The sequence below is a fragment of the Empidonax traillii genome, unplaced genomic scaffold (assembly GCF_003031625.1).
Source record: "Empidonax traillii isolate 1590-97213 ecotype Southwest subspecies unplaced genomic scaffold, ASM303162v1 scaffold132:size1788729, whole genome shotgun sequence".
Taxonomy (NCBI): Eukaryota; Metazoa; Chordata; class Aves; order Passeriformes; family Tyrannidae; genus Empidonax; species Empidonax traillii.
This window is the reverse complement of record NW_020955325.1, coordinates 294,454-314,845: the sequence shown is the minus strand read 5'-3', so window position 1 is coordinate 314,845 and position 20,392 is coordinate 294,454. Positions and strand designations below refer to the sequence as shown.

Sequence of the window (20,392 nt, the reverse complement as noted above, 5' to 3'; positions counted from 1 at the left end):
GTGCAACATATGCAGCACAAACCCAAGACACTGTGGGAAGAAAAGACAAAGATATTGAACAGTATGTACATGTGCAACTCGACTACTCCAGTGTACCCTTTTCTGCAGAACGAAAGTGCTGTAGGGACAGTGAAGCAGGACCTTCAGTCTCTGCCATCAGATACCCCAAGATCCCATTGTTCTCTCTTGTTGTTCCAGTCTGGAAACTTCTCACCTCTGACCCAACTTAACTGACCATAGAGTATCTGCCTTCTGGTAAACCGAGAGCCTAATTTTAAAGGAAAATCTGGAATACTGTAATTCTTGTTCTCTGTTATGTAACAATAGTTGCAGGTCATGTAAAAAAAAAAATTCTTTTTTTTTGGTGCAAAATATAAAATCATTAGGAGTTCCCAACTCCTTGGCTTTAATTCTGAGCCTGCATATGTTGGTATTTCATTTTCTGCCTCCTAAGTTAAAAAAAAAAGGAGACTCAAAAAAGGATTTCTTGGGACTGAGGGGGAGAGAGAGGCATAGGTATTTTACACTGGCACAGCCAGGAAATGGTGGATGTTGCATCAACAGACTTGAAGCCAGTGAAGAACATCCTAGAAGATAATGTGTTTTAAACAACAGGCCCCTCCATAAATGCTGAGTATCTACACTCAGGTCTGTGGATCAGATGTAGAAAGCTCAGTGGGTCCAAGAGTCTTAGTACTGTCCTGTAGCAGTGACACCTCTCTGTACACAGGCACATGTGGACCAACAGGCCATGTCAGAGTTATTACACACAATTGTATGTATCAGGTGTCTCCAGTCCCTCAACCACTAGTGAATCCAGCATAAAATGTGCCACTGCTTATGGATACACCCATCTTTGGAGCAGGATGCTGGAGGAACATTGTACAACGGTTAAAATGGTGCTCCTGCTAGTAGTTCTTCACAGGAAAGCAGCAATGGAGTAGTTATGGAAAGAGCAGCTCTTGTGAGACCCCACCTGGAGAACTGCATCCAGCTCTGGGGTCCACACCACAGGAAGGACATGGACCTGTCAGCGCAAGTCCTGAGGAAGGCCAGCAAGTTGATTAGAGGGATGGAGCACCTTTCCTACGAGGAAAGGCTGAGAGAATTGCATTTGTTCAGTCTGGAGAAGAGAAGGCTTTGGGGTGACTTACTTGTGATTCTTCCAGTACCCTGAAGAGAGCCTAAAAGAAAGCTGGAGAGGGACTTTTTATAAGTGACATGGACAAGGGGGAATGGTTTCAAACTGTGAGAGAACAGGTTTAGTTTAGATATTAGTGAAAGATTCTTTACTCCGAGGGTGGTGAGGCCCTGGAACAGAAACTAGATGATGTTAAAGGTCGCTCCCAATCCAGGCCATTCGCTGACTCCACGCTCAGCGGTTCCCGGAGGCCGCCGTGCGGCGGCGTGCGGGGCCCGCGGGCGGGCAGGGCGGGCGCGGCACCGCCGGGGCTGCGCTGACACCTGGCGGCGACGCGGGCACGGCCGGGCCCTGGGGCTGCGCTCCCGCTGAGCGCCGGGTCAGTGCGTGTTGAGCAGGGAGCGAGCTCGAAATGTACAGAGAGAGGCACCGGCCGCTCTCCTGCCCTCTCCGGGCCCCACTGATCAACAGTAAGGTCCTGCGGGTTCGATGTAGGCTTCTATGCTGGCTTGGGCCAGATAGAGGTAATTTGTTTCACAGTGGATAGTATGGGGATGTGTTTTGGATTTGTGCTGAAGGCAGGGTTGATAATATTGAGATGTTATTGTTACTGCTCAGCAAGGCTTACCCAGATCCAAGGCTTTTTCTGCTTCTAGTTCTGCCACACTGGTGAGGAGGCTGGGAGGGGACACAGCTGGGACAGGTGACCCAAACTGACTAAAGGAATATTCCATACCATATGACATCGTGTTCAGCTTATCAATTTGGGGGGGGGGGGAGGGAGAAGGAATGGAGCAGTTTGGAGGGATGCTGTTTGTCTTCCCAAGTAAGCATTACATGTGATGGAGATGGCTGAACACCTCCCTGCCCATATGAAGCACTGAATTAATTCTTTGTTTTTCTTTGCTTGTGTATGTGGTTTTTGCTTTCCCTATTAAACTGTCTTTATCTTAACCCATGAGTTTTCCAGCTTTTACCCTTCCAGTTCTCTCTCCAATCCCACTGGTGCATGAGTGAACAAGTGGCTGTGTGGGGCTTGGCTGCTGGCTGGGATGAAAACACGACAGCTTCTATGAAAATGTACATGAGTGCTTAGGAATAGTCAAGAAACACTAATTACATTTCAGGCATGATTAGGAAAAGAACAGAAACCCCACAGTGCATGTGCAAACTGCCCAGCATCTCTAATGCTGCTCTGATTCTTCATCTCAAACCCCCACATATGTGGGGGCACTGACTGCAATCACAAGTAAATTCTGGAAGAGTCACAGGCATCAGAGGACACAGATCTCCTGGGGTAATGAGCTGAAGCCTTCTGAAGGTGACTACTGAGCAGACATAGCAATACCATCATGCCAACAGTCATCTTGACCTCTGATTAGGCACTGGAGCCACATAGATTTTCAAAGTATTTTAAAGATTTTTTTCCACACTGGAATTCCATTGGGAAAAAGAGACTTACCAGGTTGCAACTACCTTCTTTTCCTTTTCACTGAAGGCTGATCTTCCAAAAGTGGCCAACATTCTCCAGTTCTCCAAAGTCCTTGGTTTATACTCTATGTTGGCAGTTGCTCACATGGCAAAATGTACTTCCTATACATATTTATATTTTAAAGATTCTATTTTTTTATAAATATTAATATATGCAAGGCTTTAATTCCTTCTTAAGAGCTATTGAAATATATCTTTCAATGTTGATTTAAAAAAAGTTCAGTATCTAAGCCATTTAAAAATCTGTCTTTCATCTTTCTAGCATATTTTTTCCCATGGGGATATTAAACAAAATTTCTATCACCAATAACTTGTTAAGCAATATGAGGTATAGTTTCTCATGAAGTTTGTTTCTTTTCTTCTCTTACAAAGGTCCCTGTGTCCAGATCTCCTAAGCTGATTGGAGATGACTGCAGGGCTCTTGCTTCAGTCTTTGTCTGTGTGCATTACCTCAAAAAGAGATAATGCATGAGTATCTTAGTTTCCTATTTCCCATTTTTTGCCTTCGTCTTTGCAAGTAAGTTCATCACTGTCGGCATACAGAGAAAGATTTGGTAACCAGGTCCAAAGGACCAGTCTTTCCTTAACAGAAAAGTACCAGACTATATAGGGACCTGTTGTGTAGCGGAACATCAACTTTATTTCTACAATAACCTAGACTATCAGAGCTCCCCAGTGCTAGGCCTACCCAAGGCCAGAGGTACTCTGAGCTTTCTTTCAGGGGTTCTCACACAATCTTGCATTGCCTGACCTCCCTCCTTGCTTCATTTTTATGGCTTTTCCTTATCTTCTTCCTCAATTTCCCCTTCCACGAGTTCTGTGCTGGCTTCTGCTCTTCTGCGTCACTTATGGAAAAGGAGGTGGTAAACCAGTACTAATCTAGTAAAGTGAACCTTCTCTGTCAGGTATCTTAAAGCTTCTGAGAGGACCTTGAGGCAACAGCCTGAGGTGGGAACAGTAAGGACAGCAAAGGTCACAAATCTTCTGACTCTTGTCTGCAAGATGAATTTTACCACTTCACACATGCTATAGTGCTAAAATCCATCAAAAGCTAGATAAGCTTATCTACTTTTCCCCGTATACCAACTCAGCCACATTAATGGCACCAGATGAAGTCTTTGCCGGCCATTGGGTTTCAGCAGTTTAATCTGCTTATTGCTTAACCACAATTGTGTAAATTGTGCCTGAAGTACATGGGAACTCCATGTAACCTCCGATTGAAGATTAACTAGGCTAAGGCACATCTAGCACCTAAGCATGGGTGCTTTTAGTATGGCACTGATATATGCAAAGGAATAAAGACCAAACCCAACAGAATAATTTGCTTGTCTCTGAAAACATTAGTAGCTAAGAGCAAAACCGACCCATTGCTTCTAGCCTTAAAACTTGACTAGAGCATATACTTAAACCGATTAGTATGTGCTGAGGATGGGAATATTTGGGCATGATAAACAGGGCTTTCAGCTGATGAGTCATATGTCAGAATTGACTGAAAATCTAGGGGGAATTTTGGGTCCAATGACAAGCAGTTTAGCCTGCAGCGACTGACAGCCTCTGAGGAGTTTGCTGCTGAATGCTCAGGCTCTCAGAACTTGGACACGATTGCTACAGGCACTAAGGAAGAGGCACTTTCAAGAGAATGAAAAGTTCTGTAGTTTGAAGGCAGGTTTCCAGGGAAAACTAGGTCTCCTAAGAAGAGGGATCAGAGAGAAGTAAAAAAAAAAACAAGAGTCCCTGAGAATGGAGGAAAAGTTCTAAAGGCACAGATATGCTGTCGTTGCAAATCTTATCCTGGCTTTAGGGGGAGGACAGTGTTGAGCTGATGCTTCTCACACAGGCTAATGAGAATGAATGAAAATGCCATTCAGCTCTGACATCTTTGCATTCTCACAAGTTTATCAAATAGGAAAATAAGACTACTCGTTTGATTCAACAAAACTTATAAGCATACAAGGTGTTTTTTCATCTACCTTTTATTAAGGTAAGTAATATGTACCTTCACATCCTAAGGTGAAAAAAGTTATATTTATTTGGTGTTGAGCCAAATTAAAGAAAAATTAAAGACAAACCAGGACAGTAAATGGAGTCACTCACATACCTATAATCCACAGCTGTTGTCTGATTCTGGTCTAGATTTGCACTGGTTTCCCAATTTGGACTTTATACAGTGGGATGATTTGTTGCTAAGAGAAGAAGAGAAGTGCTAGGGAACCTGAGGTTTTTTTTTTGTTTTTTTTTTTTTTTTTTTTTTTTTTTTTTTTTTTTTTTTTTTTTTTTTTTTTTTTTTTTTTTTTTTTTTTTTTTTTTTTTTTTTTTTTTTTTTTGTGAAAGAATATCATGGCTGGCTGACCATTGCTACTGATTCCAAGCACCATGGTGGTTTTGTCAGGAAGAGAACTGTCTTTTCAACAGTACAGGTGAGGGTTTAGATGCTTGTTTTTTTCACTTTCCCATAGCAGTAAGACATAACTATCTATCAATATCCTGTATATCATATACAAAGAGTGGATGTCTGTCCATTATCACTGGTGCCATCTGCAGTATTTATTGTGTGTCACAGCACTTCCACTGGTCTCATTCAAGGCTTAACTTTGTGATGAGTGAATTTAGCCTTTTAGCCTGAACAATGTCACCAGAAAGGCTGGCTAGTGGCTGTGCTGCAGCAGAGGGGTTCTAGAGCAAAACCCTGACAGAAGAGGATTCTGGCCATGCTTTCAGAGGCACACCTGCATCATGGCTTTCCAGAAGGCTGCCACAGGAATCTTCATGTTTCCATTCTCATCAATATTCCAAAAAAAGTCTCATAGTTTTAGGTTATGCTCTTTCAAGTAGTTCTAACAGAAGCAGAGATAAAGCATGGGCATAACCATGAAACAGCCACTGATACCTGCTCTCCCCTTATTCTTCCATCTGTCACCCTGCCTTTACTCAGCCCATCACTGAGAGATATGTCTTCTTTACTCCTTATAGAGTCACCATATTGTGAGAACAAAGTCCTTTTGTTCAGGTTAATCCCATTCTTCTCAGTTATACCTTCTTCTCCTCCTGCCTTGAAATGAGACTCAGTAGTAAACCTGTTTTTCTTCTGATAATTGCATTTGGTCATTTGGTATTCATCCCAATGGCCACTTGGTTAGGCTGTCTTTTCGAGACAGTTCTCTTCCCCAGGTCTCTAACCACTTTAGTTACTCTTCTCTGAATTCCACCTCTGTTTGAATGAGGACATGCTGAATACCGTAATGGCTATTAAAAACTGCAGAGTATGGTAGTGCAGGTGTCACTAGCTGTGAAGCACAGCAGCACTGTTTGATGTGAACTAACAGCCCAAGCTTTTGCTTAAGTTCATCCCAACCCTTATCTATAGCAAGACCTCATCCAATTAGCTGAGAATCTGCGAAGCAGTTAAGAAACACAGTAAAGCTGTTAGTGCTAAGGTGTTAGCTCAGCAATGCTCAAGTCCTTCTGTTGGCTTCCAGCAAGGAGGACAGCACCATCTGCTGCTATCCATGAAAACTGCAGACCTCGAAAATCTGAGTTATGTTTATTTAGGACAGTATTTGCTTGTAATACCATATCCTACGTTTATGAAGTACATTACTTTTGATGCTAAAGCTCAGCTCTCAGTGACGTGTTCTATGAAAGTCAGCTGTTGTGGTGGGCTTTTGATGAGGAATAGACATTAATTTGGATCAGGCCCGAAATTATTAATGTGTTTTACACAGCAAGCAAACATCTATTCCTATTCCTTTTCTCACCCCCCAGTGCTCTCAGATCCCAAGGCAATAGCTTCTGCTGAAAAGCAAAGGATTTGCTTAGTCAGTCTGTGTGAACTGAGATATGTGAACGTTGTGACTGTCTTTGTAAATTTACTTTTCTGAAGGAACTTGGCTGAATTTCTGACTTGAAAGAAAGCTTACCTTTCAGCCTCCATCCCTCTAAGTATCTGGAGCATGTGTACTGTGTACAGGCAGCTAAGGATCCAAATTCAGTAGCTCACCTGAATCATTTCCATGGGATCTGGATACTGTTGGGGATCTTGATGATACAGACTTTGACCTCACTGTAGATGACATCTAGTTCAGGATGCATTTGACACACCAAATCCTGCAACTTGATTCAAGTTTCATTTAGCAACTCATTCTGGCACTTAGGGGCAAGGAAAGTGCACTCAGCATGGACACCCAGAGAACAACAAAGATTTTCTTGTATTCACAAATACATTAATCATTCTCTTCTACAGATGCTGTAGGAGATACTTCTACTATCTCTGCTCTTTGTTTTCAGGAATCCCATGGAGGTTCGGTCCTAAATAAGTGTTCATCTTTCTCTTTTTCCATGTCTGAAAGAGAAAGATCTACTAATTTATGCAGAAATTAGCTTACTACAAGGTAGGTGGTCATCACTGAAGATCTCTTATTTTTGGTGATTCAAGTAATTCATGTTCATCCCTGAGACAGTTCTCTCCATTCTGTTAAGACCCAGATTGCAAGTTGAACAGTTAATGGCCTAAATGTGCTGTAGAGCTGTGCAAAAATGGAAAAAAAAAAAATCACCCAAGACCTTAAAGGATCTCCAGCAATGTAGCTTTATAGCCCAGGCAAGAAAGATGATCCTATCTGGGAAGGGTCCAGGTGTCTCCAGATGAAAAGAACTTTTGGCAAAGCTCTCTTTCAGTGTGTAACAATAAGAGGAAGCTCCAGTCAGCAGTAGAAGACCTGATATTTGTTTTTTCCTAAGAATTTCAAACAAGGTAGTGACAGCTCAGCAATTCAGAGCTCACATTGTAGGTTTTCTGTTTTAACATTTACTGAATGGGGAGCAGCACAGTGTCCCAGTTTAGGGGTTTGGAATATTAGAAAGTAAGCTATCAATGCAAATAGTATTAATGTCACTGTAAATTATTCTTCTAAATTTAAGTTATGACAAATGTGCATTTGCCTTGATTGATTTTAAAGACATGACTGATTTTGTTCATACCCATGATGACACGGGAATTGTTCATGTATTATGTTAGTGATATACTTACTTGTTGGAAATTTCAAGTCAGATCAGGAAATTCAGCTTCTGTTTCTGTCATTGTGGGAGGTTCCAACAGCATCAAGCACTGTATTATTTTCTTAAAGTTAATTTACAAAGTGTCCCACTGCATTCTTACATCTTCTTTTTAGAAACTTAAAATCCATTGTTCTTAAGATCCATCTACTTGTGCAGTGAGCTCTTGACTGCCACTGCTCAATAACAGTCTTGAACCAGTCTGAGTCCAGCTGGATTTACTAGCTTTCATTCACTACCAAGGGTTTTATGGATGCAGAGCGGCTCTCTGAAGAAGCCATTCAGACATTCTTGCGCCATGCACACTAGGAGAGTGACCTAGTCCTGGGAATGCAGCACAGGAAAGCCCAAGCTGGCTCTGCTGGCTGCCAGCTCTCTCCAGGGTTGCCAGCTTGGCTTGAGCCCATGACAAAGCCAGTGGACTGCCAGTGGCACCTCAGAAGCAGCGTAGCCAAAGCACCATGTCTGGCCTAGCGAACCATGCTGGGATTGGGCAGCACCTGGAGGGAGCATTTCTGCATGTTTGACACAGTCAGTCCGGTCCAGAAAAAACCCACACAGACAGCTGAAAAGCAACAGTAATTTCTTTTGTACTGTGATGCAGACAATGAGCATATGCTGGCTATTTTGATTCACCACTTTTAAAAAATGTTTGATTGTCAATATCTGCAAGCTGGAACCCTATAAAGAGTAGATTATGAAAAGAATGTGGGGAACAGTCATGCTTAGAAATGTTGTCAGAAGGAATAAGCTTGTTGTTAAAAATGTGCCTTTCTATTACTTTGCCACTGCTGGTGCTGTCAAACCCATGGAAAGGTTTCTAGATATGATCCTTATTCCATATACCTCTTACAGACACAATAATTATTCATTCTTTAAAAGTCAAGATAAGCATTTATCCCTGAGAAAAGAGGCAGGAGAGGCTTTAGTTTATATCTTCTCTTAAGTTTCCTGTAAAAGATTAAAACCTTTACTAATTTCTCAACGGTTTAAGACAATGTAAGGTCGTTGACCCTCTATATTTACACTTATTCTGAATTGAAATTCAAGACTCCCTACATCACATGTGGAATGAAGTCTGGCAGACAGATTAGATGTTTGCCTACAAGCATTTGATTGGGATGCTGAAATGTCATTGTAAATTTATGCCATTGACCATTTATCTTGTGAAATGCCAAGTAATTTAGACTTTTTCAAGGGTGAGGTGAAGAGAATAACTCTTTAACCTTACAAAGCAGAAATTTGTAGAAAGATTTAGGTTGGATTGCAGATTAACTCCTGGCCTCAAAATTTATTGAGTGCTTCCTCTTAAATGAATGCATTTCAATAATTCCTTTTAATTTATCCACTTTTAGCTAAAATTTATTATTCTTTCCAATTTTATTAATTGTTTAGGTTATTCATAATAAAACTAGAAGAACCACATCTACTGTAATGCAGTCCTTTACCCCCATACAGCCCGATTTAGTTTTCCTTTGCAGAATGAGGCCTGACTCCTTGCAGACTAGGAAAATAATTCTCTTTGATCTTAATATATGCAGGAAAAAAATCTCTATCTACCCTAGAGGAGCGCCTGTTCTTCAGATGATCTCTGTTGAAAGCACTCGATACTCTCAGGAAAGACTAAAGGTGAATATTATTTATTCTGCTTATTTTTAGTTTCTTTAATATAGTAACCACAGGACAAAGAACACATGCAGAAGTAACTTAGAGACAACCCATTACATGAGTGTCCAAAACTGCTTGTGAACTTTACTTTTACCCTGTTTCAAGCATGAACATATTATTTATGTCCCAAATCTAATTTTTGTAAAAATGCTATTTTCTTTAATTATGCTGCTCCCATAGGTGGGTGGAGGGCCCTGTGGCCCCTGACACCTTCTGTAACTGCTCCCATGAAGAATCAGTGCATGGCTGGAAGTGCCAGGACTGGATTGATGCATGACTGGGTCTCTCCACTGTGTTGGTCTGCAACGCAATCCCTGCCCTCGCTCAGGAGCATTTTAGAAGCAGCATGTGAGGTTACAACAAGGTGTTATCTCCAGCCTTGCTACAGAGTAGCATACTAAGATTTGGCCTCTTTGATCTCTTTTTCCTTCCTCACCAGCCTTTTAATGTTTGATTTGTTTTGGTTTTTTTTGGTTGGTGCTTGCTTTTTTTTTTTTTTTTTTTTTTTTTTTTTTTTTTTTTTTTTTTTTTTTTTTTTTTTTTTTTTTTTTTTTTTTTTTTTTTTTTTTTTTTTTTTTTTTTTTTTTTTTTTTTTTTTTTTTTTTTTTTTTTTTTTTTTTTTTTTTTTTTTTTTTTTTAAATAGAACTGCCTTGCTTTCAATGCCTTGAAGCATCCATCTTCTTCTATTCCTCACACAGACTGACAGAGTATCAAAGCACTTCACAGAATCTTAGGCTACCCTGGAGGAAGACAGCTCAGGGGATGAAGAGAATTCATCCTCCAGTGGGAATTCACTTCTTGTTCTTGTTCTGCTGTTACGAAATGGATGAGAGTGAAATGTGGTGAATCTATAAGTACCTTTTCTTCCCATTCTTCAGCAGAGGTGTAGAAAAACTGTGGTCGCTTTCAAGGGGTTTGTCTGTTACCTCACCATCTCTTGTCTCTGTCCCACAAAAGTTTGCAATGCAGTTTCCAAGTGGAGTTACCTTCTCAGTTTCTCTCCGTCTCCTTGTGTGAAATTCCACATATCATGTCCCTTGCATCTGTCATGCAGGAGGATGTAATGTGGATCATGTTCAGTCATGTGATGGGGAGAGGCTGAGGCAGCCCATTGCTGTAGCTAGCGTGCTTGCTAGTAGCGTCCCTCTGGATGGGTGTGTGTGCCCTGGGACATTTCCCATACCGTTGGTTCCTGTTGGCAGCACAGCAGATCAGAGCTCAGGCTGCTTGTCTGCTTCCAGCCTACAAGGTCTGGCTATCTGACGTTACAGGGTTGGCATTGCCAGGTGCATCTCTTACTGTGTGAACATCATCTCTCCCCCACCTTGGACTTCATGTACAGTCTCCATTCCCACTATTATAAAGAAAACTTCCTTTGTTACTGTTGGCCAGGAGAAGACATGTCCTCCTTTAAGTCCTTTGTGCTATCAGCTCCTAAGGCAATCTGTATGGCTGCAGAGAGAGAGAAATGCCTTGGTGTGAGCTAGTGACCTTACCTCAAGCCAGGTTAAGAGCAAGGCAGACAGACATGTTTATTTACATAATCTAAAACAGCAGTCCCAATGACTGATGTAGTTGCAGTGATTTACAAGGACAGGGGTGTTCAGAGACAGGCTTACAGCTTAAAGATTCCCCTCAAGCCATTTGCAGACTCTCAGGATGGTGATATTAGATCTACCCAAGAATGCAGCTCACAAGCAAGCTGACTTTACTGAGCTGAATTCCTAGAGTCTGATCTTGGATTGAGAAGACATGTTAGCTGTCAATCCTAACCTCTGAAGCCATCTTGGCTGGTTGTTTAGTTTTGCCCTTTCCAGGATTATTGATCCCTCAATTCCTAGAAGGCAGTTTTGGCCATTATTTTTCCAGGACTTGATAATACTCCTCTACTTTAGGTAGTGCTGTGGCATTGCCCTGTTGTGGAAATTATAGTTTATTCTGTGCTTGAACAAAATTCTTAGCAAATGATTTACATTGTGAAGGAGGAAAATAGAGAGAGGGAGGATTTCTTATATTAATAGACACTGCCTGTTTTTCTCACTGTGAAAAATGGCTGGATTCTCCCTGCCACATCTAAAATATTAAGACTCACTCTGCTTATGTTTGATTAGCAGAGGAGAGGAATTCAGTTTCATATGGTAGCTGTGCCCAGCTGTATATGTGCCAATGCCAATTCACATGCATTGCACACCTCACAGTAAGTTCTACTTTGAGCAGGGTATGTGTGAATTCATTTGTGTCTACTGTGACACAGGGAGGGAGAGGACTTGCTGCCAACACTTGTTTCTCATTCTCAGAGACAATTTCTCATCCAAATTTTCCATGTATGGGAGGTTGGATGGAGACAGATGGTGAATTTAGCTGACTTAAAAATATTCCTCTAAGAAACAAAACAGAAAAGAAACTGATTCTGCAGTAATCTCTGCTGCTCCTGTTCAAGTGAGCTGTAAGGAGAGAAGAGCTGTAAAACCTTGAATTTTGGAGAGGCATTTTTCTAGACTAGGAAGGTCACAAGTTTTAGTACTGATCCCTGAGTTGCCTGCAGACTTGTTCAAGCAGGGGCCTTGTCCCCACTTTAATTTTAATTTATCCATATTTCAAAGACATGGACTTTTATTAGAAAGAGATACATATCAATAGAAATACTGAACCAGGAGAAGGAAAGCATTAATTAAACTAAAGGCATCATGTTACTGCAACGCTCAAGGAACCCTGGATGCTCACAGCACATGCTTGTGGCCATTATGGTAGCAGGTCTGTTGAACATACTGGGGGAAGAAGAGCCCTCAGATATTAATGCAAGTCTTTTACAGTGTAGAAATAGCATCTGAAATAACTGAAATACTGTTTTGTTTGCTTTCCCTTTCAGGGGCTATTAGCTCATTCTGGATCTCACTTTGTCTGAACAGCTAGGTTAGACATCTTAATTTTATTACTTCCTAATCTCTTTCTCTTGCTGTTTACTGTGCAATGGCTAAAACCATTAGGGTTTGGGCTACTTAAGAAAAACTGAAATTAGCTCCTGAACCTTGTAATCAGAAGCTTAAAATGAACAACAGTTCTGATCCTATGAGATTTTAGTAGAGTGCAATTTTCTGCTTTATACACTCTGAGGGACTTCTTTTTCGTCTCCCTTCTCTCTGACAGACTGCTCTGTTACTGTGGTTTTTCATCCTGCATGTATCTTCTCATACATTAGTCACTGTTGCTAGAGTCACCTATGGTGATGAAGTGGACCATCCAGGAAGCTCTGAATCTGGCTGTCCTGGCTTTTGTAGTACAAACTAGGTCATGGGGCATTTTTGCTAGAGAAGGAAATACATGTTCGATCAAGTCCCCCAGTGCCTGTACTCCTGTGTCTTGGTTTTTGGCCAGGACAGAGTTAATTTTTTTCACAGGAGTTGTGACGGGGACAGACTCTGGAGGATGTGTTTGTGTCCACGTTGTTATTCTATACCACCTCACATCACTGCTGGGGCAGAAGGGAATCTTGATTTAGAGAAGGTGGGTGTGGCTTGCAGTCAGGGAAAAGCTTAGGTATAGAGGGTCTGTTGTTCATTGTCCTAGAGTCAGTCAGTGAGCATTTTCTGCATGTAAATCACCCTTTTTTGTATTGTTTGTATATTATAATTAATATTGTTGCTGTTACTTCTTATCTCATTGTTGTTTCCAGTAAATTGTTTATATCTCAACCCATAATCTCTGCCTTTTGTCTCTCTCATTGGAGCAGAGGAGAGAAGCAACTTGTGATTTGCACTGCTGTTCCTAAACCACAACATCCTGGCTTTGCAGGATTAATAAATTAAGTTACCAAGCATCTATCCCAGGAGCTGTTGTCCTTTCTCAGAGAACTCCTTGTGGCTAAGGTTCAGCTCCTTCACTTGGTAATTGCCCTGCAGAGAGACAAGTGTGCAGAGACAATGTGATCTTCCAGCCAGCTGCAAACAGATGCCATACCAAGGCCCCCAAATGGAGATGAAATAGAGGGATATCAGACACACTGAAATCTTCAGTGTATGGGACATCAGCAGCACAGAGATTGTGGCACTGTGTGTCCCCAGACAGACATATAACATCACATTGATTATCCTCCTAAAATGGTAAAAGCAATGGAATTTTGTGTTGTGCAAACTTCCCTCATACAGCTCATATGTGACCTGCAACACGTCCTGTAATTTTTTCTGCCCCTGTTCTACTCCCACCATTGCACCTTGACCAAGGGCCTTTTCTGATATCAGGGCAAGGCCTTGCTTCAGGGCGGCTGCTGAAGGTGCCAAACAATGCAGAGGCTTTGAGATAGTAACGAACCAGAGAAGTCAAGCCTCTTATTTTTACTGAAGAATTGCAAAATTTTATGAAGTTGGGTTCTCTAACAGAGTTCTGAAGGTTTGTTTCTCAGACAGACACATGCAGCTGTCCCGAAAAAATGTTAGTGCAGTTCATCCAGCTCTGTCTCCTACCAATCTCTCTCATTTCTGAACTAAGCAAGAGGCCCTTAGCAGAATTATGCCAGGAAATCATGTGGGCATTGCCAAGTGAAATCATGCCAAGTGAGTAGCAGCTTCAAGATGAGAAGGGTCTGTTACACAGCCAGGGCTGCAAATGACCCTGGATTTCAGGTAACTCACCATTAATGCCTAAGCAAAGTAGGGTGCAGTCTCCTGTCCGAAGTTGTTTCCCGGGGAAAAAAAGTATGTTAACAATGCACTGATCTATCCCTTGGTGCTGTGCTGGGGAGTCTGCAGAAAACTGTGATTTTAGGCAGAATCTCCAGTTCATCACAGTCCATATCTAGCTGTAAGAAGTTGTGGTGGGTTGACCTTAGTTGGACATCAGGTGCTCACCAAGACATTCTGTCATTCTCCTCCTAAGCAGGACAGGGGGGAGAAAATAACATAGAAAAAACCTATCTTGTAGGTCAAGATAAAGGCAGTTTAATAAAGTAAAAGACCACACACTGAAGCAAAGGAAAAGATTTATTCTCTATTTCCCATCAGCAGGTGATGTCCAGTCACTTCCTGTGAAGTCAAGGCTTCAATACACATAGTGATTGCTCTGAAAGACAAACGTTGTAATAACAAATGTGCCACCACTTCCTGTCCCCCCCCCCTCCCCTCCCATGCCTTTCTCTTAGCTTTTGTAGCTGAGGAGATGCAGTATGGTATGGAATACCCCTTTGGTCAGGTTGGATCAGCTGTCCTGGCTATGTACCCTCCAAGATCTTTCCCACTCTCAGCTTAATGGTGAGGGGGAATGTTGGAGAGACAGTGCAGAGCCAAAACTCTGCTGTGTTTATCAACACCTTTCTAGCTACCAATACAAATTACACCACTATGAGGACTGCAATGGGGAAAACTAACTCCATCTCAGCCAGACCCAGTAGAGAAGTTAGTAATTATTTTACTTTGCTCCATAATGTAGAATTACCCTAAGATGTGGGAGATGCTCCAGTAATTATCTAAGTTTCTCTCGAGGGTCTGGTTTTCAGAGATGCTGAAAGTTGAGCAGGCTAAATATTTAATCACATTTCTGTAAGTCTAGATTTCCACTGTTACTCTGGGTTCCCATCAGTGACATAGCTGAGAGTTTGATTGTGCCCATAGTCTGAGTAATATTATCAGGGGGAGAGACTGGAATGAAAACACGTTATTTCACTTCTACTGCCATCACTGTTTGTGTGCATACAGCCCACCCCCCCCCCCGAGCTGAAGACTACTGAGGTAGGACAGGTTATCCAAAAGCAAACTGGCAAATGATTCAGCTCCTGCTCTGTTTAGGCAGTTATTAGAGATGTTTTGGAAGAAAAGAAGGGAGGATAAGAAGGATAAGTCCAAAGAATGTATCAGCTTTACTGTCTTCTTAATGCCCCAGATATCAAGGAGTAATTACTGTGTGAGTTATAGGTGAGTTTAACCCTGTATCCGTCCTAACAGGAATAAAGCCCTAGAGCCATCAGTTTCACATGGGTTTTTGTCTTCAGTGAAGCAAGAGGCATTTGGCCAAGAATCTTTTCTTTCAGTGTAACGCAAATCCCATGGCCTATCAAAATACATTTTGTATACCCCAGTTTCAGATCAAAGGAATATTCCTACCAATTCATATCTGAAAGTCTTGCATTATTCCCTTAATTTATTTGGAAAAGTTTCCCCATGTCATCTTGGAGAATGAAAGTTTCTGACCAAAATATTTTTTTCCATTGGCTAAGCATAAAGAGGAAAGACTTAGTTATGGTAATTATTGTTACATGTGCTAATGAAGATAGCAGTTCCAGACTCACCAGACTGCCATTACATGCACACTTCTGCTTTTCAGAAGCTTGTACTTTTTAAAAGTAGCACAACACAAAATATCATGACTTTCAGAATGTGAATGTTTTTGCATGGGAACAGTCGCTATTTGGTTAAAACCTAATGGAATGAATTTGTTTTCTTTTAGATGATTGAACTTGATGAGCAATACTTCTGACTTACAAACTATGTCAGATTGGATACCAGTTCTTGAAGGGAGGAATTCTCTCAAAGCATCTCTGTTATGCATATGGCTCCTTCTATCAAAATGTACTTTTCTTCTAACTAAATGGCTGACGGTTGTGTTGGACTGGGAAGACAAAAAGATAAACAGAGACATGCAAAAACATTACTGCAAAGTTAACAAAGAGGATAGTTCTCTTAGTTCAACAGACGCTGGGCATTTCCTTCAAACCTTAGGAAGCATTGCAGGTCTTGAGCAGGACTGTGATCAGGGGATGTGACAGAGCCATGGCTGTGGGAATTGCACGTAAAAGAGCTGTTTTCTTGGAGGGGTTTTGAGTGGGTAGGACTTTCTGTTGCTTTGTGCCAGCCTGGAGATGCAGGCTCAGGTCCCATCTTCAGTGCAGGCATCTTGGGCTTGTCCACTGGTGAGTGTAGCACATTCCTATGCAGAACCTAGAGTGGGATACCAGTCCTTCCTCCCCTATCTGTGACCCTGTATGCATTAGAAGCACTGAGGACTTGTGACCCGTGGAAGAGCAGCAGTTGCTTTTGGGGGTTCTCTATGAAAGGCCATCAGTAGCCTCACAAAACTTTTCCTGTGCAGAGGATTAGAAACATTAGGGATGCTCAGAGTTCCAGTGGGGAAGGTATAGGACCTTTTCTCCCACACTGTGTACTCAATGATGATTTCCAGGCCTGAGAGAGGCCTAAAATTCCTGCTGTTCTTGAGAACAGTGGCTCCACTGTTACTGGCTACTCACCACCATAACACTAACAGTGACTTTGACACCTTGAGTCCTAGACCATCGTGCTTCAGATTTATAAAAGGTTTGGCCAAGTTTTGAATAAAGTGTAAGACAGGCACCACCTCCATCAGCCTCCATGCATCTGCAAAGGCCTTCCCAGGATCTACAGAGAAAAAGTATATTGATGCATGGTGCATTAAGTGTTCTCCCTCCTCTTTTAAATAAATTAAGCAACTTAATAAAATTAAGTAACACTATGCAACAACAGTTCAGTTTTACTATTTAGGGGTTATCATCCCCTAGTTCTTCCTATCCCTTTATCCTAGACCTCCAGGCGTTAATATATCCTCCTTGCTTCTTCGTTTGGCATTCAGTGACTTGCTGTAGCTTCTCACCAGTCTGCAATGTGAGTGAACTTTTTTTGGTGTAACTGAGAATTTTTGACATCAGGCAAAAACATTTTCATCTTTTTTTTTTTTTTAAGTCTTAATTGAAGCACGCAGCTGATATTGACAGCAGAGGTAGGGCAGCTCAGAACATTTTGGCTTACAACCAGCAGGAAGGATCCCAGCATTCTCATCTTGGCCATTGGGTGTTGTTGACACAGCTGCAGTGAGACATATCAGTGCAGCTGCAGGCTGTATTTCCACAAAAACCTGTCATTTGGATTTCCTTCATCAAACCCCATACTTAGAGCTCATATTTCTCCATGCTGTTATATGCATCCAGTAGTCTGACCTCAAGACAAATTCCCTTCTCATCAAAGCCATTTTCCAGTTCAGTTTGAAGCCTCTAACAAAACAGTCCTTGTTCTTGTATTCTTATGTTTTTGGATTTTGCTTCCACTTACAACAAGTTAGCAAGGTCTCATCCTAAATTATGGATAAATCCTACTGTTACAAAAATGACTTTCTTAGCCAGAGGACTGACATCATGAGGCAGAAAATAAGAGGAGAGCCATCAGAAAAGTTTAGGATGGTTGTGGCAAACACATGGTGTGCTGACCGTAAGTGCTATGCAGTGTTTCATCAGGAGTGCACAAACAGGGCTGCAGTCCCATCCCTGGTTTCAGATAGCTGCTCCTGATGCCCAGACAGTGGGCTGGGCTGGCAGTGTAGGCTATTAATGACTAGAGGAGAGAAAAGGGAACAAAGAAATAGCTGTGATATGTAGAGAGCAGTTGAAGGAAGATACTTGACATCAAAGGGAGAGCTCTTAAGGGGAAATTCATTCCTGCCTCTGCCTTTATCAATTGCCAGACTACATGTGGTTGTCAGAATTCTGGCAGGATTGTGTCCTTGGTCTCCATTTTGAATACATACCAGTCAGTAGGTACAGTTCTGACTGTAAGGGCAGTCAGAAATGGGCAAAGTGAGGCAGATGATCAGAAAAAGTTCAGGTTCAACCCCATGGTCAGTGTCAGTGGCTTGTGTGGCCTTCTCTGCTGAGGCATCAGCCAGAGACACAGACTCCTGAGACTCACTGATTTTGACATCTCTTCATTCTAGTCTTCCATGAAAAAGATTCAGTTTGTCAATGCAAGCCCAGCAGAGATGTGACTCCCTGGGTGTGATAGATCTCCCACCTCACTGAAGCCCTTCTTCAGCACGTTGCTGATGTACTCCTCATGCATCTCTGCTTTGTGCCCACCACTCCCTGCACATTGTATGCATGTGGTGCTGGCCCCAGTGTGGGGATAGGCTCACTCTGGTGCTTGGAAGTGTTGGAAAAAGCTCTCCTCAAATTCTTCAGCCCATGTGCAAGGAACTCACAGTTCTCCCACATAAGGTCTTTGTTCCCTCACAAGCTGCCTTTCTCCCCTTTCTCAATTTCTGAGCCCACCAGCCAAAGCAAATTTTTCATTTTCATCCCATTTTTCCGCAAGTGTACAAGCCAAACCCATGCCAGCTTTTCCTTGATCTGACTCACACTTCCCCAGGCACTGTTGGCTGACTTTGTGATCAGACTGGGAATGCTTTGCAGTACTCTTCCTGAATGGCAGAAGAGAAAGCATTTGAATGGTACTGTCTATTGGGACTGAGTGTAACTAGACTCACTGGGAGTGAAACAGCTTCTCTTGCCCACAATTCGTAATTTATTTCATAGTTAGAGAGAAGGAGAATTTGGAAAAATCCTTTTTAAGAGGAATAAATGCATAAAGAATAATGAAGTATGATTTTGCCAAAATAATTTCTGGCTAATAGCGTAATACATATTTTTTTTCTTCCCTGAATCTTCCTTTTCATTCCTTGTCACTGCTTTTACTGCCTTTCTTTCCTTACTGTCTATTTCCATTTAGGGCTCCAGGCTGTTGACCTGAAATTTTGTACCCTTCCTGGGTGTCACCTAGTATTGATGTATGATGTGGAGCTTGCAGTTTGGCTGTTCATTCAGACCTATGTGAGGGGAAGACTGGCCAGCTGGCACCCACATCACCACATTTCAACCAGCCCTGCAGCTGCAGCTCCTTCATGAAGACCTTTTCCTTCTGCCAGACTTTATTTGTCATATGATGGCTTTACTTGCATTACTTTAGTGTGAGAAAGACAAAAGAAAGGGTAAAAATAGGTCTAAATCCCATGAAAAGAATTCATGAGACAAGTCATATGCCCAGTACATTAGCCAGTCCCAGTCCAGCCTGTGGACTGAGTCTTCTGAAGTAGATTCAGAAGTGATCCCTGCACTTCATAAATTGCATTATACTTTATTTAAATATAGAAAAATGAGCCAAAGAGAGAAGTTGTCCCGCATATGTCCCTACCTTACAGTAATTGCATTATTTAACAAGTAATTGTATATATAACAACAAAGGAAAACAAGAAATTAACTTGTAATGACTGACAGGCCAAAGGAGTTTTTTTAATTTTAAGAGGAACTGTTATGCTGATCTAGGAAGTCAGGCCATAGTGCTGTAAGCAGTCCTGGGGCCTGACTCAGTGTGTACAAGCATAGCCTGAGAGCAGCAGGTTCAGAAAACTCTACTGCTCCTCACGCCCTGCCTGTCCTTCTGGGCGATGGGGAGCTCAAACAGGATCTGGTCTCACAAGATGCTGAGCTCTGACATCTGCTGTGGGCATTAGGGGCAGATGGGTGGAGTGTCTTGGAAGCTGGTACTGGCAAGTCCTCTTATGATTAATTTAGCTTTTTTCCAAACTGTTCCCAGATGGTAGCTCCCATCTCTGGGCACTATAACACTAGATATCTGATCGTTACCCTTCTCCTCATTGCTGCCTGGCCTAGAGAAGAGAAGCCTTCCCACCTGGTGATCAGCCTGATGCAACAACAGTCTGTCTTGGGTGCTGGTGATTTTTCTTTGGCCATTTCTGACAATTTCTGAAGTGAGTTTGCCAAAAAGTAAACACTGCACCTGCGTCCTTCTTAGACTCATTCTCTGTGTCACCATCAGTGAGCTGCAGGTTCATTTGCTTTTTCTTTTCTGTAAATGAGAAGTTCACAGCCCCTTCCTAGACCCTGTAAGTTTCTCACACCTACACACAAAAAGCGCAGCTGCTTGGTTTTGATTAAAACAACTCCAGGAAAAATGGTGCCTTTTGTAAGATCTATATTCTTGATTTCTACGACTTCTAAATAGGAGAATCCCATTTCTGTTTTGCAGGGACTGCCCTGGCGATATGAGAAAGCCCAGCAAAGCCTGTGATTGCCCTGCCATGCTATCACCATTCTTCTGTGCCACCAGCACCTTCTAACTCCTAAGGGTGACATTTGGTGTTGGAAACCCCATCGCTCTGGGATCTAATCAGCTCCCAGTATCTGAGAACAGCTGTGGTTTTGGCTGTGGAAACCCCCACAGATGTATCAC

General features: G+C 42.0%; 1 protein-coding gene across 1 annotated transcript; it reads right to left on the bottom strand.

Moving 5' to 3' along the window:
- Positions 1 to 1,289: 1,289 nt before the first annotated feature.
- On the bottom strand, positions 1,290 to 19,893 carry LRRC74A (leucine rich repeat containing 74A). Its single transcript, XM_027883693.1, is given in 14 exon segments — positions 1,290 to 1,619; positions 4,727 to 4,767; positions 4,770 to 4,815; positions 5,359 to 5,466; positions 6,630 to 6,661; positions 6,664 to 6,778; positions 12,675 to 12,772; positions 13,165 to 13,246; positions 13,982 to 14,034; positions 15,055 to 15,149; positions 15,846 to 15,925; positions 16,599 to 16,737; positions 17,974 to 18,054; positions 19,832 to 19,893. Coding segments are annotated over 14 exon segments (1,362 nt in total).
- Between the last annotated feature and the right edge of the window lie 499 nt (positions 19,894 to 20,392).